We start from the raw sequence: 27,982 nt of genomic DNA on the forward strand, positions 1-27,982 counted from the left end.
GTGGTTGCCCAGGACTCTTCTTGCCTTGCTGGGTAATGTTTTTGCAGGTGTTGGGTCTATTCTTCCTCACTTATATTTACCCCATGTAGTGCAGTGTTGTCATTGTTTAACCTGTAGAGCCAAACATGTCTAAATGCTGTTTCTTGGGCAACCATATTGTCATCTTATAGTCTTTAAGCAGTTCCCTTACTTTGACTTGTTGTTCCTTCATTAGGAGGTTATATTTCAGCAGGTGATATTTGCAGGTTTAGAGCCTTTCTTGCTTATATGATTTCTTTTTACATCCATACTGAGTTTCTCTGGTTAGTAGTTAGTGATAGGTGGGAGGTTTTCTCTTTGCCATGCTTTGATTTCAGTATCCTGCAATACTGCTAACAGTCGCTGATATCACTTGACATTGAGAAGGGGTATTCTCCTAATAGATTTGTGCAATCTAATAAGATTTTATCCTGCTGATCTATAGTCTGAAGCTCTTAGAATTGTGGTAAGCTGTGAACCCAGTTAGTCGCTATGTCGAAGTTGTGGCACTGCTCGCAGTGAGATTTTCTATATGCGTCTGGTGTCAGGAGGTTTTCATGGTTTGCGAGAGAAGAGGCTGGCATAGAAATCCCCAGAGATTATTGTGAACTGTCCATCATCAGCTGATTTCAGGCTCATAATTATTAAAACCAATGTTGGAACAGTGGACAGCCTTGACTTCCAGTCTGGGTTGATATAAACGTTCAGTAATATTAAGGAATGTTTCACCTTGTGTGCCCAGCCCTCTATTTTCTGTGCCTGGAGCAAATACTGCATACAGAGGATTAGTTTGACTTGGACATTCAGTTGCAGGTAGATTTATATTGCTAGGTCTCCCTTTAGGCGACCCTTGTTGGTCTTTCTTGTGGCAAACTTTGATATCTCCATGTAACCCACCAGAGGCACTGAGTGTTAAGCCCATGTTTCTTGCAGCAAAAACACTTGAAATCAACATAGATATTTAACCACTACAGGGTTCTTGATTGTAAATATGTTCCATGAACCTGTTGAGAGAGGGTTATCTGCTGTCCGGTGATATTAGAGGCCTGCTTATTGTGATCATCCAGTGTTACCTTCCCCATTCATGCTTCCCTCCTGTCTGACAGGGCCAGGGGGAGCTAGGACCAGTCATTTTTTTGTTGGTGCGTCTACGTGCTGTGACACCTCTGGGATCTGCAGGCTTGATCTTGAAGAATCAATAGGATTTTTAGTTTGGAAAAGCGAGGTTACGTCTTGCCATTCCACCGCTTGTAGGTTGTGGTTTTCCAAGGTGAATATCTGTATACTACATTAAATAAATCTGGATGTTTTACAGCGTACAGATTACATTCACATGGATTTTTGGGGAATTGTGAATAACAGGGTGTTAGAAATGGGGTCTTTGGTTGGGAGTGGGGTTATCCCCTGTCCAAGCAAGGACCCTCACTCTAGTCAGGGAAAGTCACACACAATCCAAATTATCCTGTGCCCACCCTCTGGTAGCTTGGCACTGAGCAATCAGGCTTAACTTAGAAGCACTGTGTAAAGTATTTGTGCAATAAATCATGCAATACCATCATTTAGCACCACAGAAATACACCACAAAGTGTTTAGAAAAATATATAATATTTATTTGGATAAATGCAGGTCAAAACGATCAAAGATGCAATAAGTAAATGTAAAGATATCACTGAAAAGTGATATAAAGTGTCTTAAGCCTTTTAAAAGCAAACAAAGTCTCTTTCAAGCACAAAGTACCTGGTTCGTGTTGAAAAATCTCCACAAAGAACCACAGAGGAGCAGAAGCGTGGAAAGAAAGGAGTGTGCGTCGATTTCTTGGGCCGCACACAGCGATGCATTGTTTAGTTTTCACGCAGGGACGGCTGTGCGTCGATTTCTGGCGCTCGGTCGTGGATCCTCTTCGGGTTGCGGGGTTTTCAGGTGCCCTGGGGACAGTGCGTGGATTTCCTGCGCTGACAGGATGAAGTCACAGGAGCTGTGTTGATCCGGTGGGCTTTGCGTCTAATTTTCTACCGCACGGCAGGCACTGCGTCGATTCCTACCAAAATGTACTAGCGGAGCACAACAAATTTTTTTCTTTCTTTCTTTCTTTTTTCTAAAGTATTGATAATCAAAAAGTCAAAAAGTCAAATATGACTATATAATTAGTAAATTGTGATAGACTGTCCACAATCCACATACATTCATATATTATTGACCTCAAGCAATGTAGGTTCTCATAATTTTATATAATAAAAATATTTATTTAAAAAATTGGTGACAATAATAAATAACATACCAACGTTGGTATTGCAACGAAGCAACACAGGACGTGGATTGCTATTATGCAGGATACAGGACCAACTATAAGCTGATGAACTAAAATTATATTATCAAAAAAATGAAAATCAGTTGCGGTTTTTCTTTGTACAATGAACAAGCTTAGTGCGGACAATACCAAGAGATTTGAATATCATTTGGAGATACAAGTGGTAAATGGAGAGTTTAAGCCTTGAAGAAGTCCAATGTGTGGAGGAAACACGTGTCGGCTGATGTTACATGTGGATTCGACAAAATATAATCCGGTCCTTTGACTCATAGTTTATTTCTGTGTTAGATTATGGACTTTTATTGTATCTATTTACATTATGTCTTTTATGTTGATTGGTTGTCTACTGCAGGGGTTTAGTGTTGTATGTTATTTATTATTGTCACCAATTTTTGAAATAAATATTTTCATTATATAAAATTATGAGAACCTACATTGCTTGAGGTCAATAATATATGAATGTATGCGGATTGTGGACAGTCTATCACAATTTACTAATTATATAGTCATATTTGACTTTTTGACTTTTTGATTATCAATACTTTAGAAAATAGAAAGAAAGAAAGAAAAAAATTTGTTGTGCTCCGCTAGTACATTTTGTTTGGTTCTATTGTTACGGTCTTTTCTTTGAAAAACCGGAAAGCACATCAGGGCAACGATGTGCATTAGTGTATGAGCACTACCTAACAGCATTTATACTTGGGTAAATTAGGAAATGTGCATTGATACTGTTGCTTAGTGTTGCCAAATTTGTTTTTCTCTTATACCTGCGTCGATTCCTCTCTGGAAGTCAGGCTGCGTTGTTCCGGCTCAAATGTGCATTGGTCCAGTGGGCCGTGCGCTGAATTCCAGTCGCTACGCTGGCGCTGCGTCGATCTTCTCATTGCGAAGTCGGGCTGTGTCGTTCCGGTTCGGTGTGCTGTGAAATTTTCACCGCAGTGCAGGCTGTGCGTCATTTCTGGCAGGCTGTGCATCAAATTTCGCTGCACAAGAAGTCTTTCTTGAAGAGATGAAGCCTTTTTGGTCCTGAGACTTCAGGGAACAGAAGGCAAGCTCTAGCCAAGCCCTTGGAGAACACTTCTTCACCTCAGCCAGAGAGCAGCAAGGCAGCAGGGCAACAGCAAGGCAGCAGTCCTTCACAGAAAGCAGTCAGGTGAGTCCTTTGAACAGCCAGGCAGTTCTTCTTGGCGGGATGCAGGTTCTGGTTACAAGTTTCTTCTCCAGGAAGTATCTGAGTTGGTAGGGGCAGAGGCCCTGGTTATATGCCCAAATGTGCCTTTGAAGTGGGGGAGACTTCAAAGAGTGACTTAGAAGTGCACCAGGTCTCCTTTCAGTTCAATCCTGTCTGCCAGGCTCCCAGTACGGGGTGTGGCAGTCCTTTGTGTGAGAGCAGGCCCTCCACCCTCCCAGCCAGGAAGACCCATTCAAAATGCAGATATATGCAAGTGAGGCTGAGTATCCTGTGTTTGGGGTGTGTCTGATTGAATGCCAAGGAGCTGTCAACTAAACCCAGCCAGACTTGGATTGTAAGGCACAGAAAGATTTAAGTGCAGAGAAATGCTCGCTTTTTAAAAGTGGCATTTCTAAATAGTAATATTAAATCCAACTTCACCAGTCAGCAGGATTTTATATCACCATTCTGGCCATACTAAATATGACCTTCCTACTCCTTTCAGATCAGCAGATACCACTCGAACAATGTATGAGGGGAGCCCTAATGTTAGCCTATGAAGGGAGAAGGCCTCACAGCAGTGTAAAAACGAATTTAGGAGTTTTACACTACCAGGACATGTAAACTACATAGGTACATGTCCTGCCATTGCCTACACAGCACCCTACCCTTTGGGTTACCTATGGCATACCTTAGGGGGTCTTATATGTAGAAAAAGGCGAGTTCAGGCTTGGCAAGTACTTTTAAATGCCAAGTCGAATTGGCAGTGAAACTGCACACCCAGGCCTTGCATGGCAGGCCTGAGACAAGGTTAAGGGGCTACTTAAGTCGGTGGCACAGTCAGTGCTGCAGGCCCACTAGTAGCATTTAATCTACAGCCGTGGGCACACATGGTGCACTCTACTAGGGACTTATGAGAAAATTAAATAGTCCAATTGGGTATGATCCAATGTTACCATGTTTAAAGGGAGAGAGCATATTCACTTTAGCACTGGTGGGCAGTGGTAGAGTGTGCAGAGTCTTAAAACCAGCAAAAACAGTGTCCAAAAAGTGGAGGGAGGCAGGCAAAAAGTTATGGGGGGCACCCTAAGGCTATCAGGTCTAACACAAGTGGAAAGATTTTCAAAGCACATTCTGATCTACAGGAATATCCATCCAATCTGTGTACTCCTGTGTACTCATTTATTTTTTGTCTTTGCATACATCCACTGCAATTACCAGGTTACCAGTGCCAGTGTTTGTTTCTTAATATTGTCATTTATAGCACACTTCTGCAGGTATGAGTGCTGTAAATAATGTATTTTACTACACGGTGTAACTGCATTCAGTTTACCAAAGTACAAAGGAAGGATGTCTAGGTTAGCCTCACTAGGATTCAATGTCCTCAGCCAAAGAGTCAGTGAAATCAGTGTTAGGTGTTTTCTTTTGATATTACTCAACAGCACATCTTTTGCAATGTCTCTTCAACTGAAAAGAATACTATCCTTATCACTGTGGTCTAATTTGAGCATTGTGCAATCTGCTGGTGGTCAACTCCGTTGATGATGTTTGAGCCGACAAAAGGAGAATTCAAGGGAGGTTTTTTTCAATTGTTAATCTGTGGACTGTTCCAAAGAAATTTACAGGCTCAGCAGATCAAAAAGAAAAACATAAAACATTCCACACAAAAAATCATCTGTTCCTGATGTGCCAGTAGACCCATATGTGCCCCAACCTGAGTGTCTTCTATAGATACTTATGCCCTGTTATTAGGTCTCACTTACAGACAACTATGGCTAGAGTTGTTGTCATCACTCAACACACATCACTCACACACATAAGACATTTCACATAAATATACAGAAAAAGCTTTGGACAGCCCCTTTCAGCCAATGCCTACTGTAATTTAGGTGGCTTTCGGCATTGTCTAACAATCCTGCACACCAGAAATGGCACTAGATTACCCACTTTGCCTACCAAGCATCCTAAAACTATTGCTTTGCTTCATACACATAAACTGGATTCCCTACTTCCCGGCACTAGATTACCCACTTTGCCTACCAAGTATCCTAAAACTATTGCTTTGCTTAATTCACATAAACTGGATTCCCTACTGCCCTCCCCACCAAATACACTGGATGCACAGCCCTTCTGCACCCACACTCACCCATTGCTCTCCAGTGCTCATCAATCCCACTCCACTAGCATTTTTACAGCTGCGAAGTTCCACTGGACCACTTGCTACATCTTTACATGCTTCTGTGCACTTCCTTTTTTTATTTTTAGTTTAGCTTTCTGACATGGTCATCAGCCATGTTCTATACCAGCATCTCAGAGGTGCGAGGATGTTGAAGGGGTGGCTGAAAACCACTCATTCTCAAGTAACCCCAGGTTCAGGAGGCACTTGCTAATACTATACTCCTTGGCTAAGTGTACAAGTAATTGCAGCATTGAAAGCTGTTCATCAGTATGGGATCCCTAGTCTTATGGGGAACCTGTTATCATTTTGATCAATTTCAAGGTTTGTCCCCACATCACTCAATAAGGGCAGCTAATCAAAGTTTGAGATAGACATTTCAGGTATGACCTTGCGACTGTAAGGCGTAGGTAATTGGTGTAGCATCCTGCTGGTTTAAGTTGAAGTGATTGGTGCAATGACACTGTTGAGTGTTGTGGTAGTCAGAGGAACACGCAGAGAGAAATCAATATCACCCTAGGATTAGATGCTCCTCCCTACGCTCCCTATCCATGATGCTTCACTGAAAAAAATCCATACACTTTACAGCCATCCATGATGCAGCTTGCTGTCCCAATAACCTTCCACACTCTTTTTAGATCTCACCCAAAACCAACAAAGGATCTTTGCCTACGTAACCTTTGATTAGAAGTCAGTATTTCCACAATGTTGAACACAGTTACCTATCATCGTCGTGGTCTTTGGGGTAAAAGGGAATAGTATTTTGTGAGATATTCAAGATACACCACGTATTCCTAAGGGTAGCAGCAAACCACAGACAGGAGACAGGAGGTGAAATCGCACACTGGAACCTGGGGTCGAGAAGTATTGAATATGTTTTCAGAATTTCATTAGAAATACTTTCGTATTTGCTTACCATAGTATTTCGTATTTTGAAGGCTCGAGGTAGCTCGAGGGCAGTTTTGGGTAGTATAACTATGGCTGCGAAGCGGTGTCCTGTTCCACAAAGTTATTGATCTGCTGGATGCGTTTTTTTCATTACATGCCTCTTTCCCCTGGAGTTTATTTAACTATCACACATGAACGAACAAACTGTGCAACATCTGTGCCAAAAAATAACTTAGTGCGCTCTGTCACACAGTAACTGCATCAGATTTAAGTTTCTGTGTATTCCCCAAAGGCTGGGGGAGGAGCCCATAAGCCCACTTCCTGGGTTTAAGAAACCTCAAGAATTACTTCACCATAACAACATAACAAGTATACTTTATTCAAACAGCGCAATGTGTAAACTCCCTTTCACACACTCTGGTACATGCGTGGCACAATAGCACTGACAGACTAAAAGGAAATTGACATCACCAGCGAGTCTGTAGAGATATATAAATATGTTATTTAATTGCAGGAAGAAAAAAAAGCGCAACCAAGCACGCAACATGTAAATTAGATGCGTTGTTAACAAGTACAAGATATTCATTGACCCACAACGTGGGCAGAGAAAGAAAGACATATTTATACACAAAAACGTGTATTGTACAGCTTTTAATTTGTGTAGATGTTGCTAGCGTCTCTGAAAAGTTATTTTATCAACAGACACAATAATCGACTATGAGTAAGTCACAGCACACTATGTCAGGAAAAGCAGGGACAAGGAGTGACCAGGAAACTGTCATGATTGATGGTATCCTGTGCGGTCAGTCCTGAAAACAAGTTTTCAGTCACAGCCAGCGTCTCAAAGTTATCGTGTGTTTGTGTCTGGAGAATATGCAATTACTAAACACTCTCTAATATTACGTTGTTTCACGTTAAACGAAGCAAACGTCAGGTGAAGATTTTATACTACAACTCACCGAGAACATACCATTTTGCAGCCAGACATTTTGCTCCATTTGATGAAAGTGTAGGAAATGGAAGCCATGGGCTCACACAGAGACAGGAAAATCTCCAAAGGAAACGCACTGTAGTGCGTCACTGAGAAGAGAAGCGAGGCTCAAGCTCGGATATCAGCAGCGCGGAACAGGCAGAAGCCTAACACCTTCAAATGCAACTTCTAATTCTGTTAGGTAAGTTACCATGTATTTTATTTAGTTGAAAGACCATATTTTGAATAATGCTTTCTGTAAAATATGTGCTGCAGTTGGTGAAATTAGAATGGAAGTTGCATTTTCACTAAAACTGCTACAAACTCTGTGAACAAAGTATTTGCCACTAAACAGATGACTGTGTTTGGATTGCATGTAATCGAAGGGGATAACAAAAAATGTTTCCTCACTGGTGAGGTTATGTATCCTACATCTCATTTGTCGGCTACCTCAAATAAAATAAAATATTAAATGTCTACCTTTCACAATACTTGCTTTCATCTAACATGTTTTCGCCTAATTATTCATAACAAGCAATTTGCATATACTGTACGCCATTGTTTGGCAACTCAAGATGCAGTAGAGCAACACAGAGATATTTAAAAAATGTGGGCCAAGGTCACAATTGGCAAAACTGCGTTCCATAAATAAGTTTTTTTTTTTTTTCCAAATGTTTTTTTATGTAGCGCTTCGTTTATTTGTTATATGTAGATATGATACATCTGTTTCTCAATGATCAAAGCTGTAAAGATTATTGAATTTGGTCTAGCTTTAGAGAGGGCAGAGAGTCCCAGCAGGTCCATACACCTGAATGCAACAGATGCCTCACATAAACACTGCCACCATGATCCTTTGTGGAGGACTCCAGAATGATCTCAGGAAGGTGGGTGGAATCCAAAACCTGTTCCAACCTTTGTGTGGCCCGTCTGGCCCCAACAAGGGCTTGGTACTACTAGGCAATCATGTGGGTATCATGTTTGTGTAACCCTGCCACAATGACAATGTGTATATATGTGTACTCTCCATTTTCCTTTGTAAGAGGACTAAGTACTTCATGTGTGAGTTGTGGGGTTGCAGTTTTGTAACAATCACAAGCCCTTTTCAAGGCACCCTCTGGCGATGCGAGCAAAGTGTCTACAGTTATGGATATTCAAGGGATCTCAGTGCATTCTTCTGTAATGGGTGCATCCACACTAGCAGTTTTACCATTTCATTAGGGCGATGCATCCATGTATGTGTTTAGAGCCAATTCTTCATGCAGGCATGGGAGCCTCCACACTATTGTAAGAGCCCACTGCAATGACCACAAAAGCGTGACCTTTGAATGCTTGACCTTTGTAAGGCAAACAGCAGCATGTGCAGTTCAAGTAATGGACACACTTTTCCGTAAGTTGGTCTTTGATGCACAGAAGGATAGCAAGTGTCTCAGCTACACACATTTAAAGCCTCTCTTGCTAGACCACAGCGGCACACCGCACCACTGGAGTATCATTTTTGTGACTCTCTGGTGGTGTAGTGTGTCAAGCAATATTTACAAAGCCACGCAAAGCCACCTTGCATGGCTTTCCATGGCCTTGTAAATATGGACCCCTTTCATGCAAAGCACTGCGTGAAAGGGGTGTTCAGTGGTTGTTGTTTGTGGTGTTCCCATGAAACACCCGTAGACCCCAAAGGAATCTGATGCATACCCAGATTTACAAGTCTGGAAATGCACCAGATTCCTACACCACCTCAGGGGTGGTGCAAGAATGGTGCAACAAGGAGAAATATCTTTATTTCTCCCAATTTTTTCCTCTTTCTACATGTGCTCATTCTGCAGCACATGTAGAAAAAGGAAAACACCTCTTATGATTGTTTTTGTGCAGAAAGGTGTCCCTTTCTGTACAAAAGCATTTGTCCCTTTCTGTACAAAAGCAATCATCCCCGCAATGCAGACATCCTTGCATTATGACGTAAGGGTGCCGGTGTTGGTGCTAGGCAGCAATTTTTGCACCAGTGCAGAGGGAGAGGACAGAAATGTGCAGTATCTTGTAGATACAGTGCATTTCTGCCATTTTCCGGTGGCGCAGGGCAGCACAGCAAGGCACTTGTTGCACAGCCCTGCACCACGGGTCTCGTAAATGAGCCCTTTAGTTTTGATCCTGAAGAAAGAGCTGGAACTCAGTCATCCTGCCTCCAGGACTGACAACTCAGCTTCTAGACCACATCATTAGGCTTTTAACAGGTTTGATTCACACTCCCAAAATGTTGCCCAAGTCCTCCCAAATATGTTACTACAAGTGGAGTTCACTCAGGTCGTTCTACTCGCATATCAACATTTTTAGTGGCCAAGTAAAATAAAAGCAACATATTTGCTTTGCTAAAAAAAAACAAAAAAAACATGAAACTTGTTAGGTTTCCAATACTGACTGAACAGATACGTGTGTGCTAAAATTGTTTAAATGTGAATTATCCAAACTGCAAAACAACTATATTGTGAGCAAATTAAACTCCAACTACCATGATGTTTTGCAAAAGGACGTGTGCAAATTACGAGTGCTTTCCACACCTTTCAAAAATCCTTGGTTTCAGATAATACAACTCATTAGATAATATAGCTCTCTAAAATAACTTTTCTTATATATCAGCAGTGTAGTTTGGTAGGCGATACAATCAGTCTGCTATGAAGCATAATATTTACAACGCCTGCGGGAGTTCCTAATGCATTCAGCTGATTTCTCATAACAGTTGAGAGTTGTGTGTGACTGCATACACGCTCCTCACAGTTGTCTGGGGCATTAGTGGGAAATGACGCATGCAATGTGACCTTTTCCTTCTCAAGCAGACCAAAACAGCTATGTAGGGAGAATGAACAGTGTGCTTGGTAAAAGGATTGCTTGTGCTATGAAATAGACATTTTATTCAAGATGTTGTATACGTTCTAATCACCTATCAATTGCGTCGGTTTTACAAACTGTAACATAAATGTTAGCAAAACTGGGAATAGATATTTTAAAAATGTTCTACTTAGGGATTACTAAATGATAGATAAACTCATTATGCAACATGTTACTAAATCCTCACTTTGACATTAGAGAGGTAATACTCACATATATTGCATTGCTGAACGTAATTACTAATGACCTCATAAGCATGTGTCTGTGTGCACTGTTAACAAATGATTTTTCTTTGAAAATGCAAATAAAAAAGATTAAAAATAATTAATAACTCCAATGGTATAGAAAATCCATTGTCTTGCATGAAGGTTTCCCTTGCAATAAATCACTTCACCTTTAGTGAACTTGTAAATGCACCTTCCCTGAAGAGTGCAGCTTTGGTGCCATAAGTCCTGAAATTGGCATATCGTTGATGCCAACATGCTTTTGACTGCATTACACGCAAATTCATAGCAATGAAAGTAACCATACAAGATCAGTAATGCATGACACCAAGATCACCTTGATCAACTCTGTGGTAGTAAGCCAAGATCCATACTTTCTATAGGGATAAAAAGTGCAATACTGTAGGAACATCAGAGAAAATCTACTCACGATTAAAACATTTTAATCAGTTATGCATGTACCAATTACATTGTCCATTTTGCTAAATCTGTTTTATCGTTTTCAAATAAAATTGGTAGTTTGTGCATGTTATAATTTTTCTAAGTATTTTTTTTACAAAGTTCACTTTAAAAATATTCTGTTTTTAATCTGGATAATTTGAATGTTCCATTTCAGTGTGCATGTCCGCTCTGCTGGACCACATCAAAATGGATACGACATGTCCTACGTGCCATATATATGCACAGTGTCGCGGCTCGTCGTGTCACTGCAACGCAGGATATACTGGAAACGGAATTAGTTCATGTGAAGGTAAATAAATATACTTTACTCCCTTAGCATTGCGATTCAGAGAGAAGATACAGGATAGATGTTCACATTTATATGATAGAAGAGCTATATTGATGAAAGAAGTAGTTTTTCACAACTAGTCTCTTAGGTGGCATGTTACTAATTTGATGTAAAGTATTATTGAATTTCTAAATGTTCCATTTAGTCGGGTATCTTCAAATCTCCTGGCAGGCAAGAGGGACAAGAAGAGATGACTAGACACCCTCCGACACAGGTCACGTATTAGGAAATGGAGTAGCCACCATATCTGCGTTCCTTCTGACAAACAGTTAGGTTATCAAAATGACAGCCCTGTTGACGTCGTGTTTAACATGGACTTTGATAGCAACAGTTATCATGATCGCCTGAAGGCTTGCTGGTGTTTTGTTGAAATGGAAGTTAATTATTTTCTTCTACGTATCTTCAAATAAGGTTACAGATTACTGACAAAATGCGTTTGCTGAAACAATCCTCCACCACCAGCTTTGCCCTCGATCACTCGGTGTTGCACAATACAACAGCTACAGCTTTGTCATAATTCGCACTTTGTTCCGTTACCCTTTTAGCCGGGATCATACATTTTGGGGGCGCGTTTATGAGCACGTGAAGTAGTACTATATGTTAAATACATAACATACTCACAAATGCCTTTGTGAATGGGCTCTGATATGTCCAACTCCCTGATAGTAAACTTGCAAAGAAGACATAGCCATTTCGATTTGTACTAATAGTATTTGTAGTAGTAATAATGAGTTAGTAGTAATGAGTACTACTTCACATACTCACAAATGTCTTTGTGAATGTGCCCCTTTGTGTTTCTTTTCTTTTCTGTAAAGGTGACACAATACAAGTAGTTACAAATCACCCTTGTACTGGTAGATTGGCTATTGGTCCACATTTGGAAAAAGTGTGCAGGAAACATGATCATGTCTTGAACCTTTCCCAGAGAAGAATTGGTAGGATTGAAGGAATTGTCAAACTGGACTTATGGACCAACACTCACAGTGACTTTAAATGAAATTCAAATTAATTAAATTGTAATAAACATTTTCAAGCTAAATCAGGGTCTTTTCATTTTCATTTTCAGCAGCTTTCTTAAGAAGCTGTACTAATATCCAGGTAATTGAGATAGCAGTGATACACACTTGTACATAGCAGTTTTGAGTAGATGAAATTACAGGTTACTTATAACCTGTATTACAGAGCAGGCAAATACTTAAACATAATGCTTAAAATGTGTCAACTTTTATTATACAATTTAACTTCGGAGTTAATGTGTTACACTGCATTATTCCTCCTGACAATAAATAAGGGATTAATTCTTGGAAATCATTTAAACTGCACTTTGTAAACAGGCACATTGTAATTTCAGGCAGGTTCTCAACTGAGTAGACCACTTGTGGAGCAAACACGGGGCCAAACACAATGGGTTGACGTGAAGGCATTATAGGGAACATTTAATATTAGTCCTATTATTAAAACATAGATTTAACTCAAGGGCCCACAAGTGAAAGGACGTATCCCCTTAATTTTAAATCCCTGTTCATCCTTATAAAGACGTTGCCATGACAATGTTAAATAAAGGTGGTCTCCTTGGGTCCCAATTTTACAGTTTTAAGTCAACATTAACTTCGACTTTACTACATTTATTACTTGATAATGCAGGTGTTTGTAAGTGTGAGAAATTAGGTGTCTGGTTGACTGTGGTGTGAGCCCCAGTCAAGCAGCACCAACAAGCCTTGTGGCCCAATTCAGCCTAAATTAACCTGTGCTCCTCCCCCAGGTAGCTTAAGAAAGCAGCCAGGCTTAGCTTGGAGGCAATGTGTAAAGTATTTGTGCAACACTTCACACAGTTATAACTGAAAACACCACAGAAAAGGGATCCCACAGTAAGTTAGAATAATAGAACGTTCTCTAAAAAATAAAACATGGCCAAATTGACAGAAGTCTAATTAGTAGAGCCGAAGATATTGGGTAGAATCAGCACCAAAAAGGTTGGATGTCTGATTAGGAGTTGAGGTTATACATAGGTGTTTCTGTGCAGGTATAATGGTATGAAGGTATAGTGATAACCTAGGTTGATTGATGGATTAATGTGGTTGTGTTACTATATGATGATGTGTGAAAGCATATATGAAGAAGGCTGTTTTGAATTTGTGAATGAATTTAAGATGGCATGGTGTTAGCGTTTTAAGGAGTGAAAAGAGCTTTATATTATGCACAGTTCTAATTTTGCTTTCAAAATGTGTGTGATGTACCAAATAGTCAGAATGAAGTTTGACTACTCTATTAAGGTGGGGATAAAAGGGGAAAGTATGGTATTAGCTTGTGCATTCTTAACATTTCATTTATTTAGACCCAAAATATATGGTGCTATTTTTCATTTTGCTTTATGATTGTTATAAATGGTATATTCTTACAGTATATTTTATCTCTCATACATTTCATAGTATTTTATCTGTTGGGAAAATTAAGGCATGTTGTGTATGATATAATGCACTTGTTTTAAACTGTAGTATGTTATTGTAATTCTTAACTGCTCTTTATCATCACGTCTTGTAGTTGAATGTAATCACAGAGTCCTATTTGAAAATAATTGAACAAACCTATATACTTTACACCTTGAAGCTGGCATTTAGACATACAGAGTATAATATCTCGCTTTTGTTTGTTGCTCTTCTAGATGCTATGATCACTTTAGTAGTCACATTTGTCTTGCCAATTAAAACCTGTTATAACAATATGTATTTTTAGGCCATCTACAAAATATCTGGCTAACACAGATATGGCTGTAGACATTTAATATTTCATACATTTCCAAAAAGGTGACATTACATTTAGGGAAGTTGCCATTACTAAAGAAAAACTCTTGATAGTAGTTCCAAGCTGCATACTGAACTCCTTACTATAATGTCAAATATTACTGGATTTGTTTCTCATCGACAGGGATTTTAAAAAGCCATAAAGGCAATATTTCAGGATAAATATTGATAAGGAACATTCAAATGGTGTTTTCCACTCCTGACCCAATGTCCCTGAGAGAGCAAACCTAATGTGAGAAAGTGTACAAATGGCTGTGGACTGAAAGTGTGTTGTGAGCACCTCTTTATTCAAAAGGCTATTTTTGCTCACAAATTATAAGCATAAAGATATTCCTATTCAAAACAGATGGAGGTTAGAATGCAATTCACAAAAGACTGAATTATGACCGATATCTGAATTTACATGTCACCAAAGGCTAGCATGGACTTGATAGAACAAAATCCATATAGTGCAGTGAGAATATGAGGATAAGTGGATTAAAGATGAATCTGAATATTAACAAGAATGAGACATGGAAGAGAGACCTGATACCTTGGAAGGTGGAGAGGTAGGGTTCATCAAGAGACAAATGCATCCTTTTTCTTTTATAAAAGCCCATGAGACTTAAAATGGCTAGAATGGCACACAATCTATAGGTAAGGAAATGAAATGGTTACCATGTTATACACTAAACGATTACACATGTGCTCATGGTATACATCCAAAGGCATCTATCACTCCTGTCTCTCCAAATTATTTATAATAGCTTATGAGCTTGCTGACAGCCTACACTTTTTGTTTATACAGACTTTAGACATACATCAGGCTAACCTTATTGAATGCCAGATACAGAGGACCATTCTTTTGGCTGTACTGTCTAAATTCCTGTTGTGTTGTAAGTCCCCAATCTCAGTATTCATTGAGAATTAAATTGTACAGAGAGACATAAGATAGCATGAATGGTTGTGGCTTGCACTACTTGACAAATATAAAAATGGAAAAATACAATTAGAAAGTTCCTCTATTGTTCATAATGGGAGTATTCCAAAATTTTAATCGGTCAACAATAATTTTAGTATAGGAGCAATAGCTCTCAGAGGACTGCAGACATAGGTGAATCAATGTTGTTTCATATCATTTGCAAATAAGGTATAACCTTGGTGTTAGAAATGAGGTCCTTGGTTGGCAGTCAGGTTACCCCCTGTCCAAGCAAGAACCCTCACTCTAGTCAGGTTAAATCACACACAATCCAAATTATCCTGTGCCTACCCTCAGGTAACTTGGCACTGAGCAGTCAGGACGAAGTCACAGGGGCTGCATCGATTCTTCACGCAGGAAGTCGGGCTGTGTCATTCTGGCTTGGCTTTGTGCTGATGCAGTGGGCTGTTCGTCGAAGTTCCGTCACAACGCTGGCGCTGCATTGATCTTCTCTGTGAGGTGCCGAGCTGTGTCGTTCCGGTTCGGCGTGCAGTCATTTTCTCACCGCGATGCAGGCTGTGCATCGTTTCTTGCAGGCTGTGGATCAGTGTTTGCCGCACAAGGAGTTATTTTGCAGAGATGAAGTCGTTTTGGTCCTGAGACTTCAAGGAACATGAGGTAAGCTCTATCCAAGCCCTTGGAGAGCACTTCTTAGCAGGGCCAGAGGGCAGCTAGGCAACAGGGCAACAGCAGGGCAGCAGTCCTTTTCAGAAAAGCAGTCAGGTGAGTCCTATGGGCAGCCAGGCAGTTCCTCTTGGCAGGTTGTAGGTTCTGGTTCAAGGTTTCTTTTCACTGGTATCTTGTCCAGAAGTGTCTGAGTTGGTAGGGTCAGATGCCCTGTTTAAATACCCAAATGTGCCTTTGAAGTGGGGGAGACTTCAAAGAGTGGCTTAGAAGTGCACCAGGGCCCCTTTCAGGTCTATCCTGTCTGCCAGGGTCCCAGTAGGGGGTTTGGCAGTCCATTGTGTGAGGGCAGGCCCCTGTTCTTTCAAATGTAAGTGTCAGGCCCTCAACCCTCCCAGCCCAGGAAGAACCATTCAGTATGCAGATGTGTGCAGGTGTGACTGAGCATCCTGTGTTTTGGGTTGCCTGAGTGAAATGCACAAGGGAGCTGCCAAGTGACCTAGCCAGACGTGGAGTGCAAGGCACAGAAGGGTTTATGTACAGAGAAATGCTCACTTTCCAATAGTGGTATTTCTAAAACAGTACTATTAAATCCAACTTCACCAGCAGGATTTTGTATTACCATTCTGGCCATACTAAATATGACCTTGTTACTTCTTTTAGATCAGAATCTACCACTCAAACAGTATGTAAGGTTAGCCCTAATGTTAGCATATGAAAGGAGCAGGCCTCACAGCTGTGTAAAAATGAATTTAGGAGTTTTATACTACCAGGACATGTACACTGCACAGGTACATGTCCTGCCTTTTATCTACATAGCACCCTAGAGGTATCTTATATGTTGAAAAAGGGGAGTTGTAGGCTTGGCAAGTACTTTTAAATGCCAAGTCGAGGTGGCAGTGGAACTGCACACACATGCCTTGCAATGGCAGGCCTGAGGCGTGGTTAAGAGGCTACTTATGTAGGTGGCACAATCAGTGCTGCAGGCCCACTAGTAGTATTTAATCTACAGGCCCTGGGCACATGTAGTGCACTTTACTGAGGTCTTAAAAAGTAGGATAAATAGGCCAATTGGGTATGAACCAATGACACATGTTTTAAGGGAGAGAGCAAATGCACCTTAGCACTGGTTAGCAGTAGTAAAGTGCGCAGAGTCCTAAGAACAGCAAAAGCAGTGTCAAAAACGTGGAGGGAGGCATTCAAAAAGTTAGGGGTGACCACCCTAAGGTTGTCAGGTCTAACACTTGGATCATAAGTCTTGCCACAATATTAATAAAAAGGCTTGCACACAGTGACCTCTGTGAAAACCTAATGCAAGATCTGTCAATGGATATTTCTTTCACCGCTCAGTGTACAATAGTATGACCGAAGGGACTATGAGACACATTCTTCTTCATGTTGGCACACTTGATACATTGTGCAATTATACAAAATCACAACCATAATTTTATTGAGTGGCGAGTGGACCAATGCATCATGAATATTAGTGCCTGTTGCTTTTATTGCAGAGTGTGTTCACTACGTGATCAAAGTGTACATATTTGTTTTTGAAATTTCAGTGCAAATGATATTATATGTCTTCTTGATCGACAACTGATAGCTGGATACATTGTTGTTGATTAAAACCTAGATTCTTTTAATTTGCATGTGCATTTCACAATCCATTTATTGTAACTCAAATAAGATAACACACAGGATATTCAATTTAACTTGTTGCAGATGTCCTGTTCTGTTACAATTGTATGCTAGACAATAGTACTCTAAGTACGTTGTACCAGATATGCACTATATTTTAACAAAACACTGTGCCCACCATACTCTAAATAAATCCCTAATCATTGTTAACTCTTGTCACAATGATGGGACCTGTATTCTCTCAGATTTGAGATATTGGTGTATGTCACAATTAAATGTACATCTACTTTTTTGACACATTTAAACACCATTCAATGGCAGGTAGTACTGTTCCTTTATTCGTGGGTGCACCGTACATTTTTAAAACCAATGGTGATGGGTAAATTCCATGAAGCTTGAGATAAGATACTATTTTCTTTTGAAGTTCCTTCATCTACGAACACTCTGATTTCTATTCTTCCTCTTTGGAAAAATGATTATGCCTACTGTGTTTTTTTTCTACTATCTTCCCCATTAGCCACACAAAGAGAATGGCCTGGTTTATTATGTCCTCAAGCAGAGTGCGATCAAAGAGCACAGAGCTGTGTGGCAGATTTATTTTTTGATTTCTGAAGATTTTCTCTGATGTTCCTATTGCATTCTTTGTCCCTGTAGAAAGTATAGATCTTGGCTTTCAACCCCAGAGTAGATCAAGGTGATCTTGGTTTCATATATTACTGATTTTGTCTGGTTACTTCAATTTCTATGATTTTGCTTGTAATCCAGTCGAAGGCATGTTGGCATCATTCATTTCCTCCAATAGCATGCCAATTGCGGGCTTTATGGTACCAAAACTACACTGTCCATGGGAGATGCATTCATAGGTTCTCTAACATTGAAGTGATTTATTACAAGGAAAAGCTTCATGCACAATAATAGATTTTCATAATCCATTAGAGCCATTAATTATTTGTAATCTTTTTATTTGCATTTTCAAAGAACAGTCATCAGATGCATGCTTATGAGGTAATTACATTCAGCATTGCAATATATTTAATTATTGCATATCTAATGCTCTGTTCTTGTAGTTTCATGGAGAAATGAGGTTGGCAGTAGGTTGAACCATCAGTTTTGTTAAATAAATGAGATATATGGGTGTATGTTGTGTCTCAATCAAGGTGTCTGTATTATACGACCCCCTTCTCCACCAGCAGTTACATGGTGGTAGTACCGCCATGTAAAGGCTGGTGGAGAAGGGTTGCAGGGTGCCCCAGGGGGGGCCCTGCACTGCCCATGCATTTGGCATGGGCAGTGCAGGGTTCCTCCTGGCCAGCCCTGTCTTAAAGTTTACTGTCTGCTTGGAAGAAAGTGAATTTTGTGACGGGTGCTGGTGCACCCTATGCACTACAGCATTGCTGTGGGCTTGATTACGAACCAGAGACAATGCTGTAGGCCATTTCCCACTGGGCCAGTGAGCGGAAACTCTGTCCCACTGAACCAGTGGGAAACGTGTAATGGGACCCGCAGGGAGGTGGCCGCACTGGTGGCAACCTGACTGTTGGGACTCATCTGCTGAAGTCCTAATGACCCCCTGAGTGTTTCCTGAGGCCTCTCACCTCCTCCCTTCACAGTCCTGTGCTTTGTGCCTCAGACCAGCAGACCAAAATGCTTTGTCATGTAGATGCTAATGGAGGCAAGTTTGCCCATCATTTCAAGTTGACGACACGCTTAGCTAACAATATACTTCCCAAGTGACATTGGCCCTCATTCTGACCCTGGCGGTCGGCGGAGAGACGGCGGTCGGACCGCGAACAGACCGGCGGTATTAAAAATGGCATTCTGACCGCGGCGGTCCCCGCCGCGACCGACCGCTACTTCTCCACTCCGACCGCCACGGCGGTCATGACCGCGGGGCTGGAGTTTGCGCACTCCGGCCCGGCGGTCGTCCCAAGACCGCCAAGGGTATTATGACCCTGCCTACAGCCGCGGTTTCTTGCGGGCGGGAACCGCCGTGCGAACCATGGCGGTAAGCACTATCGGGGCCAGGGAATTCCTTCCCTGGCACTGATAGGGGTCTCCCCCACCCCCCACTACCAACCCGAGTCCTCCCCCCACACCCTCCACCCCCCTGCCACCCCCCAGAGGTGGTACGAACCCCCTCCCCACCCCCACCCCGACATGCACATACATGTACCCCGACATGCACACACCCCCAACATGCACATATACACACCCCCAACACACACATACACAACGGGGACACATACCCGCACACATACATCCCGACATGCGCACCTGCCGAACAGCACACATTACCCATAGACACAGCAGCACCCCCCGCCCGCATACACGCACTCACACACCCCCTCTACACACTCACACGCACACCCCCATGCACGCCCACATCACACAACACCCCCCCACCCCCTCCCCTCACGGACGATCAACTTACCTTGTGCGTTGGTCCTCCGGGAGGCGACGGGAGCCATAGGGACGTGACCGCCAACAGAAGACCGCCAACAGAAGACCGCCACACAGAAATGTGGGTCGTAATTCTGTGGGCGGTGTTCTGCTGGCGTGGCGGTGGAGGTTGACCAGTCTCCACTTTCCCGCCGACCGCCAGTGTGGCTGCTGGCGGTTTTCCGGCGGAACGCTCCCAGCGGTCAGAATGCGCACAGCGGCACACCGCCGCGGTCGGCGGTCTTCACCGCGGCGGTAACTCAGCGGTCTTGCGAAAAGACCGCCAAGGCCAGAATGAGGGCCATTGTGTGACTGCAGCAAGGATTGACTGTACTGCATGCCAGTAAAGTGTTGAAGAGGGAAAAGACCATAACATGCCAGAAGTCTGCCTTAGAAGACTGACGATGTGGACAACAGAGCTTAGCATATGGTAACTTTGGTTAAGTTATGTCTAGGGTAAGGTAGGCCCTGTGTAAAAGTGAATATTGGATATTTTTTAATTGGGCATTTCTGAATATACTTTGGGGATACTTCAGGACTAAACCCCACTTTGAATCATGGAGAGCCCATCTGATATCAGTCGCCCAGGCTTCTAGAAGGTTAATTAATAATACCTGGGTGTGCTCACGCAAGGCTTTGGATGGCCAGGTAATGAGGTGATGGCCAGGATCATTTGCAATACTGTGTGTGTCGGGGACTCTTCACTTGTGATAGTCCAGTGAGTGTGGCATGACTGGATTATTTCTCTGTAGATGACAAATCGCCCTTTGTGAATGTCCTGTGTTTCTATATGTTGTTCAAAAGTGAGACGTATCCATTCAGGAATGGATCCAGTAAATCATATATGCCCATTTTATGCCAGTGAAATAATAGGTAAATAGTAAAATTGTACACTGTATAATAGCCTTCATGCTTAGGAAGATGCAAAAGTGGTAAGGTTGGAGTGTAGGGAAAAATGTATTTAGCAAATTGGATACTGCAGTTGATGCATTTGAAAGCAATTACCATCAGTCTTGATAGTATGTCTACTTAGTTTGGGCTTAGAAAGGAGGATGCACATCAGTGCCTCCATTAAAGTGGACCTTGCCATGGACAGGAGTTGTTAAGTGGCTTGCCAGAAAGTAATTGAGATACTTATTGGAGTTTGGCTACAAAGTAGATTGCTTGAAGGCTAGGGCACCAAGTCCTCCACTTGCCACTGGTAGTTGGAGCTTAGCAAGCATGTTCCTATATCAACCTTCCCTCCAAACCAGATGCCCCTACATGCCATCTTGGTCATGAAAAAATGCCATAGGAGGGAAAACAGGAACATTGGCAAAGTAGTATAGCAGGTGAAAAAATATAATAATTGTAGAACTATCCGTCCTGTGGTAGCTAATGGGAGGCTTTTCCAGAAATTTATCTGAGAATGTAGCTGATTCATTGTTTGTATTCACTCATACATATCCTGCTGCTAGTGGTATATCCTCACCCCGGCACAGCAGAATATAGATCTCTCCCAGGGGAGAAGGCCTTCCCCAAGGTTGAAGAGAAGTGCATTGGATGCCCACCCAAAGAAAGAAGATGCGTAATTTAGTCCAATTGACATGAAGTCTGACTATGCTGGCAAAATCAGGAAAGGTGTACATATGGTGTTATACCGACTGTGTGCGTCCTTAAGGTATATCAGCATGTCATCAACATAGAGTGAAACTGCATGTGCCCCATTGTCTAGTGGGATTCCACAGAGCAATCACTCCTTTTGCAGATGCAAAAATAATCGCTCTTTTGCGAGGGAGAAAAGCAGAGGGGATAAGGGGCAACCATTCCTTGTTTCTCTGCAAATGGCAGAGGGTGCTGATAGCAGTCTGTCCTCCTCTCAGACCCAGGAGAATAGGGACTATATAGAGAAGTCACATGAACACAAACAGCTGCTTCCCAACTCCAAGTTTGGCTAATATTTACAAGAGATAGTCCTAGTTGAGCATGTCAAACACCTCAAATCATGCACCAGGCAAGCAGAGTATGGAATTAGACAGGAAGCTCTGTCCATGAGATGAAGCTGCCCACAAATATTGAATGAAGTTTTGCACCCAGGGGCAAAACCATTCTGATTAGCATGTGTGAGATCTGGAGGTACTTCCAGGTATCGTTCAGCTAGTATTTTGTTCAGTAGTTTGTTGTACATTCTGACGATTGTCAAGGGTCTAAAAGACAACAGAAGGGATGGATCTCAGTTATACCTATGTTTGGAGACTAGAAGAAACTCTTTGAGAAAGGGAGACAAGATGCCTGATTCAAAGGCAGATTTGTATAGTGTCACACTAGTGGATTGACTGATCAGCAAATGTCTGGTAACCCTCAAGCAGGATCCTATCAGATCCAGTAGTCTTATGAGTTGCCAGGTTGCAGATTGCACCCCTGATTTCTTACACTGTTATTGGAGCATCAAGCTCTTCACGTTTGTCTTTGGGAATCTGTGGCTGTGTTATGGCAGAGAGGAAATCACACCCATTTACGTCACTAGGCTGATGGGACTATCATAAAATGAAGAAAAATAGTTGTAGAGAGTAAGCCAGTATCCCAGACTGGAGATGAATCAGCATGATTTTAGCTGCTTTAGTCCCTTGTTTGCTAAGCCTCACCAAATGTCTACCAGTTACACCGCTCTCTGAGTGCATCTGGGTAGTGTAGGCTGTGCTGTCAAGGTAGCATTGGCATTCAGACATAGTTAAGTAGTCTGCATGTACTTTAATAAGACCCACACCCTTCAAGGGATTCAAGGCTAACTCCCTCTTGAGGCAAGCAAGAGACTCTTTGTTCTCCATTGAAGTTATTCATATATAATGATGTTGCAAGGTGGAGCATTTGTGACCAGGATAAGAGAATGAATCAGGGAGGAACACTGTGGATTTTTTCACTTTTAGTGTTAAAATACTTGAATACATATTTGCAAAATTATTATTTGTCTTACGTGGACTTGATGGGACACCTACAAGTTTGAATACAACAACAAATTATTTCAGCCTTTCATATAAGTGACCATGATCATTAATACTTTCAGCAAATCCTTCTGGAATATTCTGTTTACACTTTGACATTTTAAATTTGGTAAAGATAATCTTTGTTTTTTTAGTGATTGAGATAGCTTATATACTTCTATATGATATTTTTCAACAGTGTCTGAAATGTTTTTTTAAGAGCCAGTCATTAGTGCACATCATTTCTCATATTGTTTTAAGTCATCAGTTTAATACTCCATTGATCAACTGTTAGACCTTACACTAGGGTACCTTTAAATAATGATACCCTATGGCTGGCACTCAATCCTTTACCTGGTGAGTTATCCAACAGAGATAGTTTCAAATCATTTGGGAAATCATAATTGAGTATAGTGTAGCAGTACAGAAAAATTGGTGCCAAGTACTTCATTAACAAGGGACATCCCCTAATCATATGTTTCTATTTGCCTCTACTTCCATTGTACACCAACAATTCTCTCATTGTGAGAGAGTTCACTTGTTGAACTACCACAGAGAACTCATTCAAATCCTCTCAGGCCCTCTGTGACTCACTGGCATACTACTTCAATGACAAAAAAACAGCCATCTATTGCAACTTTACCCAGGAAACCACCAGCTTCGAGTTCCTCCTAACTCCAACTGACGGAACCCACAGCCACCTGATCACCAACTGGAAACTGCTAACAGCTCAGGAAACATAAGCCATCATGAGCGTGACACACTTCCGATCACCCACCGACCCATGGCCACATTATATCTACAACCTGGGTCAGAGCCAGATCAGCAGCACCCTCACCCCTATCCTCAATGCCTCCATCTCGAGAGCCACTATCCCAGATAGCTGGAAACTGTCCACTGACCCCAGCAAACTCAAGAACTACAGCCCGATATAGCTGCTCTCTTTGCCTGCCAAAGTCCTAGATGGAGCCATCAACCAACAGCTGACTGAACACCTAGAAGAGCACAATCTCTTGAATGCCTCACATACTTTTGCACCAACCACAGCTGGATCGCTGAAACAGATGACATCAGAACCCTTCAATACCACAGAGAAAAGTAGCCCTAATCCTCCTCGATCCCTCAGTGGCCTTCAACACCCACAATGCCCTCATAACCTAGCTCCACCAACAAAGAATTCATAACAATGCATTCAAATGGATCCATGCCTTCCTTAATTGACACAGATAAACACAGTTGCTGCCTCCTGCTTCCTCATCCTCCACATGCTTCGTAAGATTTTTAGATGGATCCCCGTCGACACACAAAGAATGGTATCCCAAGACCAATCATCAGCAGACTTAATTATGGGATTGCACTCCATGTCACAGCAATACTCTTCCTCGATCTTCCTAATGCACCAGCATCACCCGGCACTTCAGAAGTCTACACTGGCCATCAGTTCACAAGAGATGTCAGTTCAAGGTCCTGACCCTCGCCTTTAAAGCCCTCCACAACATTGGACTCAAACACATTAACCACTGGCTGACCTTCCACTAACCAGCCAGAAAACTCTGATCAACATCCCTCACACTCACACACGTCCCATGCATTAACTGGAGTCGCAGCCGAGGCTGCTCCTTCAAGCGTACCTCACCGCCAAAGCAAGGAATGACCTCCCCCTCTTTCTCCGAACTACATATTCCCTCTCCGCATGCGGGAAGAAGCTCAAGACCTGGCTCTTTAATGAGAGGCCACCAGTTATGAAGTATTGCACCCCAGTGCCTGGATACCCCCTGGGGTGAAAAGCCACTATAAATACTGATTGATTTGATTGATTGATTGAAAACACATATATATGCTGATATTTGTTGACTAATTTTGTTTAAAAAATGGAAGTCCTATATAGTAATCATTTAGCATAGAATTGCAGTCTACAATTAAGGGTGGGTGAGGAATTCTGCTCTGCCGACAGAGTTCGCTGAGTTTTGCCCACTCAGAAGTGAAGTAGAGCCAAGTTTTTTCTATCGCTTTGCTTGCTGATGTTAAGCTGACGAGCGAGAGAAATCGCTATGTTGGCAAGCGCAAGCAAGGTTTCTGAACATGGGCGGTCGCGGCAGGTTGCTACTGCTCATGTTGAGAAACCTGCTGCTCACACTGAGAAAGCTGCCGCTCAAGTAGATCTACTTTAGCAGCAGAAAGAAGTTAGCACCTTCTGGTGCTCTGAGTGATGCAGTTCTTGCTGATTTTACAGCGTGGGAGAAACTCCTGGTGCTGAAAATCAGTGCAAACCACATGACTTACTCAAACTCCGCCGTTCACGGAACTCCGCATAGAGCAGCAGAGTTTTTTCGGTAATCCACGGAGTACCACGTAGCAGAACTCCATGAACTTTGCCAAGGCCTATCTACAATAATTTCCTATTTTCAGAATAGAAAAAAGGTATTTATTTACCATTTTTCATGTATCTGTCATTATCTCTGTCATTATCTTCAACACTTCTTGCTTTTGCCTCTTTTGGCTTATTCTGTTAGTTGCATCTACCTCATTATCTTCTGTAAGTGTCAGTTTCCAATATTCTACCAATCTATACATGTTTACATTTATAAGGTCCTCCATGAGGTCAGAGTTTGCCATTATAGGTTTAGGGTTCAATTTTCTCAAAAAGTGTGAAAGCCGAAAAAAGGACAATTGAAAAGGGGTCTCTAGCAAACTTAAGGGCAGATTTATGGAAAGTGATGCTGCACAGAGTGCAGCACCACTTTCCCTGCGCCCCTTAGCACCCCCCTACCATTTGTATTTAAAATACAGCAAACTGTGGTGCAGGGTATGGGGCAATAGCTTCATTTTTCATGACGCTATTGATGTACTCTGCAGGAGTAGTGCCAACATATTGGCGTAACTCCTGCAGAGTACATAGAGGCCCATTATAAATAATGGAAGTCCCCTTTTAATGGCTGCTCTGAGCAGGTGTTAAAAGTGCCATACAAAATGACGCAAGGAAATCTCTTAGATTTCCTTGCACCATTTTTCAACACCCCTAATGGAGGAGTGCCCCCTTTGCATACATTATGCCTGGTACACGCATAATGTGGGGCAAAGAGTTACAAAGTGGCCCAATACATGTATTGCACCACTTTGTAAATATTGCGCTAGAATTTTGGCCTCATTGGGCCACATTAGCGTAACAAAAATGATGCTAATGTTGCGCAAGGTGGCTCTCGGGGCATATAAATAAGCCCCTTAATTCCAGGTTATATATCTACCCATTTCTTCCAGCCTTCATTGTTAATGAAATCTGTGAGATAAATGTAGGTATTAATGCACCACCTGTACAGGGCATTTTTGTGTAAAGGTGGCGTGTACACTCCTACAATATTTCCTGTCTGGTAAACACATGTTGGAGTGGCATAGTACTGAAACAGTTGTTCCATCCTTTTCGAACCCCACTGCTAAGTTTTCTTCCAATTTTTCTTAGGGGATTTAGACAAGTGCAAGAAATCATCGACTGTTTATTCATGCAACATTTTGTGCAGAAAAATCAGTTCGATACTATTATGTGTCCTTTGTGTGCTAAAAAAAAGTAAAAACAGAAATGTGCAAAGCTCTAAAATTAATAATCTTTTTTTATTTGGAAGTGTGAGGCTTCGATCTTTAACCGATTTGTGCAAGATATTTAAGCCCAATCTTGTTGCTCTTTTTGTCCAGAAATATTCCAAAATTCCAAAAACATACCTCAGTTTCTTTGAAAACCTTTATGTGCAAAAAACAAGGAAGTGCAGTATACAAGAAATTGAATAATGCTGAAATGACATAAAATTTAGTGCAACTTTTTCTATTATGGATGAGTAAAATGATTCCATTTTAAAAATATGGCCTGTATTTTATCTTCAGTCCATAAACAACTTCTACGTTCCCTGTAGTTTAAATGCCTAGGTATCAATTAGGTTTCTTAATTACTGTAGTTCAGAGAGTAAAGTGTCTATTGTGCAGTTGCATAATAAAATCTCCATTTTTAATGCATTGCTTTTATACCCTCAATTGTTGAAATCTGTGAAAAATACTAAATTCCTTTTGTTGAATTGCCAATTAATTTTAGTCATCCCATTCAATGGGGCCTCTTTTGTCTTATCTTCCTTTATGGCAATAGCAAGCAGTCCAATAAATAATGCAAATAAAATAGGCAAGCGTGGGAACCCCCGCTTTGTTCTGTGCTTGACTTGACAACCTCCAATGACAATATAATTCACTTTCAGACATGCTTCAGCCCCTTTATGTAAATTGGATTTTACATTAACCTCAACCGGACAACCCCCCACCCAATTGGAAATCGTTGCTGTAGGGCAAGCCAAATGATTCCATCTTTCCAACATATACATCGTTTAGACCTGGTCCCAAGGGATGAACTTTCAAACGTCGATTGACTTAAGGCCCAGCTCCCAAACAGAATGGAAAAAGGCCTTCTGTCCAACAAATCCCTGGAGAGCTGTGCACTAAAAAGGCCTACATCTAGCAGTGTGGAAGCAAAGGAAACAACTCATTGGAATACCCTAATGCCCAACATGCAACCAATATTCCTTTCAGGGGCACGCTCCAGAGGTTGGACCTGGGAGAGTATGATGAATCTTCAATCAAACTCCTATCTTGGAATGTGGCAGGTCTGAGATCTAAAATATGCAACCCATAATAGTGTAACTTTATAGCCCAGCACCAAGTCATATTGCTGCAGGAAACATGGGCACCCTTGGCAACCTACAGACCAGGTTACCTGACCTTCCAGAAGGTTGCTCTCCCTTCTCCATCTGGGAGAGCCTCTGGGGGTTGATAATCTGGCTGAAGCAAGACCTGTTTCCGAATGTAAAAGAGTTACCTACCCCCAGAAGCGACATATTGGCTGTGGAGCTGGGTATTAGGAATCAAAGGGGATATTCTCGCATAGTGATTGTAAATATTTGCATCAGACCTGGGACACGAGGCTCACAGACTGCCATGCTGAACCTTCTTTCAGACTTCTTGAACCAGTTGCCTGGGGGAACGGGCCTAATCATAGAAGGGGATTGCAATATGCAACTAAGTGTCAAGGCCAACTTTTCCCAAGCAGGAACTCAGTATGCAGACTCTTGGGACAGATCAGGCACAATTCAGGAAGTGACAAAGCAAACAG

The 27,982-nt window shown here is 41.7% G+C and overlaps 1 protein-coding gene across 3 annotated transcripts in view; it reads left to right on the forward strand.

Annotated features, from left to right (window-relative positions):
• ADGRL4 (adhesion G protein-coupled receptor L4) overlaps nt 1-27,982 on the forward strand; it is a 918,866-nt gene that overhangs the window by 347,010 nt on the left and 543,874 nt on the right. For 2 of the 3 annotated variants that reach the window (XM_069232212.1, XM_069232214.1), the window contains exons 1-2: nt 7,375-7,733; nt 11,249-11,383. In XM_069232212.1, the coding sequence (XP_069088313.1) occupies nt 7,712-7,733; nt 11,249-11,383 (157 nt within the window). In that variant the 5' untranslated portion in view covers nt 7,375-7,711. Of the gene's footprint in view, nt 1-7,374; nt 7,734-11,248; nt 11,384-27,982 lie in introns of those variants that run through there. The other variant, XM_069232213.1, reaches the window with a different exon arrangement.

The sequence above is a fragment of the Pleurodeles waltl genome, chromosome 4_2, assembly GCF_031143425.1.
Source record: "Pleurodeles waltl isolate 20211129_DDA chromosome 4_2, aPleWal1.hap1.20221129, whole genome shotgun sequence".
NCBI classification, from domain to species: domain Eukaryota; kingdom Metazoa; phylum Chordata; class Amphibia; order Caudata; family Salamandridae; genus Pleurodeles; species Pleurodeles waltl.